The 7,654-nt window shown below is 33.5% G+C and overlaps 2 protein-coding genes across 2 annotated transcripts; one reads left to right on the top strand and one right to left on the bottom strand.

The window, feature by feature from the left end:
• The first annotated feature begins 1,267 nt into the window (after positions 1-1,267).
• LOC106318764 lies at positions 1,268-2,222 on the top strand. The gene has a single exon (XM_013756894.1). It carries the CDS (start codon positions 1,403-1,405, stop codon positions 2,021-2,023), a length of 621 nt encoding a protein of 206 aa, XP_013612348.1. The 5' UTR covers positions 1,268-1,402; the 3' UTR covers positions 2,024-2,222.
• A 2,937-nt stretch (positions 2,223-5,159) lies between these two features.
• LOC106326685 (probable pollen receptor-like kinase 6) lies at positions 5,160-7,487 on the bottom strand. Its single transcript, XM_013764599.1, has 2 exons — positions 6,131-7,487; positions 5,160-5,719 (listed from the first exon to the last, which is right to left on the bottom strand). The coding sequence occupies exons 1-2, from the start codon at positions 7,485-7,487 to the stop codon at positions 5,160-5,162; spliced, it is 1,917 nt and encodes a 638-aa protein (XP_013620053.1).
• Positions 7,488-7,654: the final 167 nt, after the last annotated feature.

Below are 7,654 nucleotides of genomic sequence, written 5' to 3'. Positions count from 1 at the left end.
ATCGAAATGTTTACGAGTGATTTACAACGAAAGTATTTACGTGTGCTTTACATCGAAATAATTACGTGGGCTTTACGACGAAGTCTTACGTGGCGTTTACGACGAATCCTTTCCCTGCGCTTTACGAGGAATATATTTCGTCGTAAACGTAACGAGTCGTTTACGACGAAACCTCCGTTACGACGGACGTTTAACAACGAAACGTCTTTCGACGTTAATTCGTCGTAACACCCCGTTTACGACGAATTTACAATGAATACTGCCCTAGTAAAAAATATGTTTTCTTGTAGTGTTTGACCGAAGATAATAAAATAGTTATGATGATGTAATGGCCAATTGACCATAAGATATTTTTATGACAAAAGAGATATTATTTTTAGACGAAAAAAGAGATATTATTTGTATGAAAACTGACCAAACAAACAAAATACCAATTCTCTTATAATATGACATTACTTATTTTATGTAAAATGTAACGTATAATCAGTTTTTTTTTTACATCGAAAGACTATTCTATTACTCAAACTTGAGGTGGTTTAGGTAATCAGACCGGAATAGAACAACCAATGAAATAAAATACTCTATGGAAAGACCTCGCAATCCTAGCTAAGAAATCTGAAATTTGATTATGCACTCGTGGAATATGAGTAATCTTAAAATCCGTTTAACACCGTGTCATACACACTATTATATGTATGAAGTGCCAAATGAATTATATTTGCGTCAACGATTTAGAAGCCTTAGTATATTGACTACCTTCAGAACTATAATTGGCCCTTGATCATATATACTTAATAGTATACTACATTCAAGAATAACACACTAGTTAAATCAGTTTATTAATCCTATGTTTATTTATCACTTCTAGTTATCCTTCGATTAGCTTCACAAGTTTCGTGGTATGTTACGTCATTAGAACATGTTTATTGCAGTTTTCTTAAGTTGGGTCTCTTAACGTAATATAAGATACGGTCTCTTATCTTTTAACTAAAAAAGCTAAGAGACGTCTCTTATATATCTTATTTAAGAGACGTCTCTTAGTTTTTTTAGTTAAAAGCTAAGAGATTGTATCTTATATTACGCTAAGAGATCCAACCTAAAAGACCTACGATAAACATGCTCTTAGATATTATATGGTAGTTTTGTTTTCGAAAATAAACAGTAAGGATATTATTCGCAAAATAAGAATAGTTCACGTGATTTATTGTAAATATTGCAATAAATAAAAGTAGTGTAAAGTTTCTCAACCCTCCCCACCAACTCCACCATAAATAACACATATCTCTCCCATCTCTTCTTTGTGGAGGTTTCACAAACACCACCAATCTTCTTCTTCTTCTCTCATCATCTTTTTGTTTCTTCTTGGTTTGATTTGATCAAAGCCCTTCTCTCGATCAAGATCATGCTTAGCAAAAGAACCCATCCCATGATAGGAAAAATATCTGAGCTCCTCGTTGGCGTGAACCGATCTGCAGCAGCAGCGGCTCCTTTCTTGGACGTCTTGATGACGAGTCCTAGAAGCCCACTAGATTTCAAGATTCTCCCTCAGATATCTCAAAGAAACAGCTCAAAGAGATTCTACGATGACAATCTTGGTGGGTCCGTTGGTCTAGGGATAGTGGCCGCACTCGAGAACTCAACCACTCGTCGGATCACCAGCGTATCTAGAACTGAATCGAACCAAACCGGCCGGTCTGATCCGGTTCAGTTCATGAGCCATGTAGGTAGCTCGGATGAGGAAGATGAGGAGATGTTCATAATGGACGAGGAGGATTATACGTTGGTGACGTCTCACCATGGTCCTAGTGGAACTTGTAGTACAAGGGTTTATGACAAAGATGGGCTTGAGTGTTTCGCAAGTAAGATTAACGAAGAACGTCGTGAGAGACTTTTCGTGGTCGATGTGGGTACGGAATCTCCAAAGAATACGCCGGAGTTTCAGGGTTTGGGTTTCCTCAATTCGTGTTACTTATGCAGGAAGAAACTTCACGGTCAGGACATATTTATTTACAGGTATAAATAACTTGGAAGTAAATATAAGTATTTTAAAGTGTTTATGAGAGAGAGCTAGTTCTTGATCGTCAAGATGGCGAAAAATGGAATAATGTACTTGTTTTCTTTTTAATTCTTATTGTGTTTTGTATTTGGTGCTTATTAACATGTTATATAATTTTAATGTTCAAATTGGGTTTCCATTATTCATTCGTGTGTCCTTTCTTTTAGTGGATGTTTTGAAAGGTGAATATATCAGTGCTCCAAGCATCATATCAAATAATTGAAGCGAATATTAGCAACAAAAAAGAAAGGAACGGTGAGAATCGTTTACAAAATTCTAATGATAAACACTTGTTGAGATTAATTATGATGTATTGTATATAATAAGAATTTGTTGTTGCGATGTTGGTTTCTGTGTGGTTTCTTCATCAATCAACTTGTGAAAGATACAAAAACGATAAAATATAAATATAATAATAAAATAATGTTGACCTATACGGAAGAAGCCAGCAATGAGAATACGCCCAAAAGAGGGACATCATTGTTGAGTGGTTGGGCCCATAAAATTCCAATTATTAATTAATTAAATTATATAGAAAGAACAAGACAAAACCTAATTTCCTTGTGGTCCTTTCATTTAAATTGACTTGCATGCAAAAACTTAATAGTCTTTGTTCTTATAAGAACTGAGTCCTACCTAATTTTTAAGCTTTTGGGGCCATCAATATGTTGCTCAAGTAGAATATGTTCGATATAGTACGTGGAACCTAAAACCTATACTAAGTATTTGAGGGTATTTGTATTTTAAAAATTAAAAAAAGATAACTAAGTCACAAATTCTTTAGAACAACTATGATATAATCAAATTCAAATTGACAAAAATAGATTGTATTGATGATAATCAGGTTACAAAATAAAGAATGGTAACAAGAATAAAATTGTAATCGCTAAGAACAAAGAATTAAGAGAGCTCAATGTATTTCTGGGAGAGCTCGATGTCAAGTCGATTTACCGTTTACCTCTTTTTATACTCGTTTCCATTGTTCTCATCTCCGATATCTTATCTTCCATTTGCTCACACGATTGCGGATATCTCGAGATTCCCTTGATTTGGTCTAGAACGAGCTCGTAGTTTTCTATCGAGCTCGAAGTCTATCCTTAAAACTCGACTCATTCACTTGTTTCAAGGTTTTGACTTCGATGCTAGATTAGAGTCCAACAGTGTGATTGCATGTGTTTAAGCTGTTGATAAAAAAAAGTGTTTAAGCTTATACTCTTTTTAAGAAAGTTTTTGTTTTAATTAGGTTATTTAGTTTAGAAAAAACTTATCTGAATTAAAACTATAACTTGTTCCCAATATTTAGATCTTTAAACATATATTAGAAGTAAAAGGAAATTTCTAATTTTGATTATATTCAAATGTTTGTTTTAATTCAATTCTCTAACAAAAGGATTGAAATCATAGATAACTAATAGTAGTTTGGGTTCTAAGACAATTTCCAACTCATCTTTATATCTCGATAATATTATTTGAGAAGTCAGTATTCTACGTGTCGCGCTCATGTTAACTCTCACGTGGTTGATTACGATGATATCCTTAATGAATCAATTATATCTATCATCATTATTAAATATTTATTCTATTTTTTTCCTTTATTATTTAGGTTTCCTTTTTCTTTATTTTTTCAAAAAACCAAAATAATAAAGAAAATTTATAAATTTTAAAAACGAAAATATCTTTTAAATATATAGTGTAATTCATAATAAGAAAAGTTCACAAAATAATCTTGATTTTAAAGTAAAGAAATAATCTACTCTTTTAAAAGATAATCTTAAAAAAACATAATATATATTTTAAAAGTATTAAGCATTTTATTTAAATCAATCTATTTCTAAAAATCATTACAAAATAACTTAATAACATAAATTAAGATATATTTAATGAATAAATTTTAATTTAATCTTTCTTTTTATTTAAGTCCCCTTTTATATTTTTCAAATTAACATATATGATAAATAAAATATTAATAAAATTTAAGAAGAATATATTTTATATATATAATGTGATTTCATAAAAATGAAAGTTTAGAAAAATAATTTTGATATCAAAGTAAAGAAATAATCTTCCCCTTTAAAATTTACCGGTTATGTTTTTATGTAACTTTGTACCTATCATTTATTTTTGTTTAAAATAAAATCCACAACTTTTAAAACTAAATTCTCTACAGCCATATTTCTAAAGGCAAAGTCTAAAGCGAAATTTCTTACCAATCGTACCTAATTAATAGAAACATTTATACATTAATTTGACGAAATATATGTAACACAATATACCCACAAAATGAGTAACTAATTTTTTATACAAAGTCAAACACTAAATTAAAATAATATACTTTATTTCTAGTAATATTTTTATACATATATATTATAGAACAACTCAACATATTACAAATAAATATGAAATTTTCAAATAATATTATATATATATATATATATATATATATATATATATATATATTAACCAACTATTACAATTAAGTATTTTGTATAACTTATATATATGCATAAGGTTTCAAAGGACTATCATTGTTATATTTATTTATGTAATTTTGAATCGTCAACACTTTAGTTTACTTTAGTTTACTTTTACTATTTGATTCTCAAAACAACATATATTGAATTATACATAATCTTATTAAAATATGTTTACAAATCTAAGACAAAAATCAAACTATATCAAAATAACAAAATTAATCAAAATTTTAAGCTGTACAACAAAAATATTATAGTTGAATGGGAAAAGTAAATGTTATCTAATATATCCAAATAATAATCAAACAGTCAAGATATTATATATCCAAAATTATACGTCTAATTAAAATAACATAATGTTATTTAAAACATTCATATTGATTACAAAATAAATAGCAGAATAATTAAAACTAAAATATTAATAAATTATTATAATATATTTATTTCATAATATTTATATCCGTGCATGAGCACGGGAAAATCACCTAGTTGTAGAAAAAAATATTTTTTATATTTTTTCATTTAAATAAAAAAACTATTATAAATAATTACATTATAGCAAAGCCATGTATAAAATTTCATTATTTTAGAAGAAAATATAAAAAGTATATGTGAGTTGGAGATGGTTATCGTTATGTTTTCACTTGTTCTATTCTTCTAACAACTTCCCTTATGTCTAATCTCGCATCTGGATTACATGCAATACAAGCAGCCCCAACCCGCAACAATTCCAGCATCTGTTGCATCGAATCAGTACTCTTTGCTATCTCCGGATCGATAAGTTCTTCTCCTTTCTGCGCAGCCATCGAAGATTGCACCCATTGAACTATATCCGTCCCGCCTTTACCGTATTGAGAAGGAAATTTCCCTGTCAAGATCTCTAGAATTATAATTCCAAGGCAGTAGACGTCTGATTTATGTGAAACTTGTTGGTTCTGCGCAAATTCTGGTGTCTTGTAAGCAAACAATGTCTGAGATGCAATGTTTGGCTCGAGAAACGGTAAGAATGCGTAGTCACTGATCACTGGTTTGTAGTTCTCGTTGAGCAGAACGTTGCTGGATTTGAGGTTACCGTGTGGGAGATCGTAGGACGCAAACTCCTGGTGCAAGTACTGCATCCCTTGGGCCACGCCTTTGATGATCTTCAATCTTGTTGCCCAAGTTAGCTCCGGACGATATTCCCCACTATCACCTTTGAGAGAAAAAAAACGAGAGATTCAATTAGGTTCGTTGAGTGTTATCCACCACGCTTTTATATTACTGCTAAAATGTTTTAAAATGGCAAAAAATCGCAGTTTAAAACTGTTAATCTTAATGATTAATGAACTTTTTGGTATATTATTCAGTTTAAGAACTTATTTTCGATAAAAAAATATAAATCTGATGTCTAAAACTTATTAATACGGGTCTAAAAATTGTAACTTATAATTCATATCATTAAATATATAAAAACTAAGCGGATGTTTTCCTAATTTCTCTCTAGTTTTCTTGCTTTCTTCGAATTTAAGCAGTAGAATTCACAAAAAAAAAACTTATCCCGATTAAAGAAAAAGCAATAATTTTTTTTTGAAACTTCGAAAAAACAATATTGCATGCAGATTACCGTGCAAGACGTAAAGCAAGCTGCTGTTAGGCATGTATTCAGACACGACAAGCTTCTCTTCACGACGATAATGATACGCTAGAGGTGTAAGAACATTAGGGTGTCGGAGTTTCCCCAACCGTCTCATCTCAACATCGAAAGCTTCAGGTGCGAATTTATTCATATCCCTAATCCTCTTCACCACAACAGATAATCCATTAGCCATCACCGCCATGTAAGCTGAACCAAGGCTACCGTTTCCCAGCACCTCGGCTGCAGCCTTCATCAGATGAGGCAAACCAAACGAGCCCTTCTCGTTATTCACCATCACAAGGTCACTCATCCCTCCACCTACTTCTCCTCCTCCTCCTCCTCCTCCTCCTCCTACACCACCTTTCTTGGTCGAACCAACATCCATGTTTCCACCGCGGTTCTTGCTTACTTCGGGTACCTTGACTTGCAAGGCATCTAGGTCGCTTAGACGTTCTTTGTCAAGCATACGAAACTCGGCGTTTTTCTTTTTGTTCCGCCTCTTTATAGCGCCCACAACGATAAAGAACGTGCAAAGAAACGTTAGGGCGAGCATGATCGCGTACACAATGCCACTCGCGTGGGTTGATTCCGGGCGAGTCGTCGGTGGCAGGGTAATTTGGCCGGATGGCGTTACCTCAACAGATTCACATTCAATGTTTATTGACTTCCCGCACAAGTCTTCGTTCCCTTCAAAGTTTGCGGTGAGATTTTTCCTATTTGGGATGCTCTCAGGGACCTCTCCTTCGAGTAAGTTTCCTGAGAGGTCGAGGATCTTCATGTTCTTGTTGACGTCGCTCAGTGGAGGTATCTCTCCAGTGAACTTGTTACCTTGCAGGTGAACCTCCTCTAGGTCAGGGAGCTGCATGATGGAGGAAGGGATGTTTCCCACGAACTTGTTGTGGTCAAGAAACAGCCGCTTGAGCCGTGGCAAGTCCTTAAAGAAACCATCAGGGATCTCTCCGGAGAAGCTGTTGTTAGAGAGCATGAGAGATTTAAGGCCGCGGAGTATGGAGAAATTTGGGAGATGGCCGGAGAGGAGGTTGTTGTCAAGCCTAACGGTCTTAAGATTTGGGAGAGCCTTTAGGTCATCGACTATAATGGTTCCTGAGAGGCCTAGCTGTGTGACGTGAATCCCTGTGACTGTTTGACCCTTGTGGCAATAGATACCAAACCATTTTCCACCGCAAGGATCTGTTCCTATTTTCCATGAGTTTAGGTCTCCTTTGGTTATCTTCACCGAGTTTTTGAAGCTCACAAGGGGTTCGGCCTCGCTTATGTGCTGCAAAGAAGGGGAGATCCAGAAACACATAAGGAGGATGAAACTGGGAATCAGAACAGCAGCCATTGGTTGTTCTTTTTCCTTTCTTTATTGGTATTTTATGTCTACAAGACAAATATTTATGATGGTGATGATGGTAGTATATGGTTCGTTGACAGGTTTACTTTTGTTTAGATTGTGTTTGTTGTTCATAAGTTTGGACATTGTTTGTTTGAGATGGTTGTAAGAGTGAC

Source organism: Brassica oleracea, chromosome C2 (genome assembly GCF_000695525.1).
Source record: "Brassica oleracea var. oleracea cultivar TO1000 chromosome C2, BOL, whole genome shotgun sequence".
Classification (NCBI taxonomy): Eukaryota; Viridiplantae; Streptophyta; class Magnoliopsida; order Brassicales; family Brassicaceae; genus Brassica; species Brassica oleracea.
The sequence above is the reverse complement of the archived record's forward strand: the minus strand, read 5'-3'. Positions and strand labels throughout refer to the sequence as shown.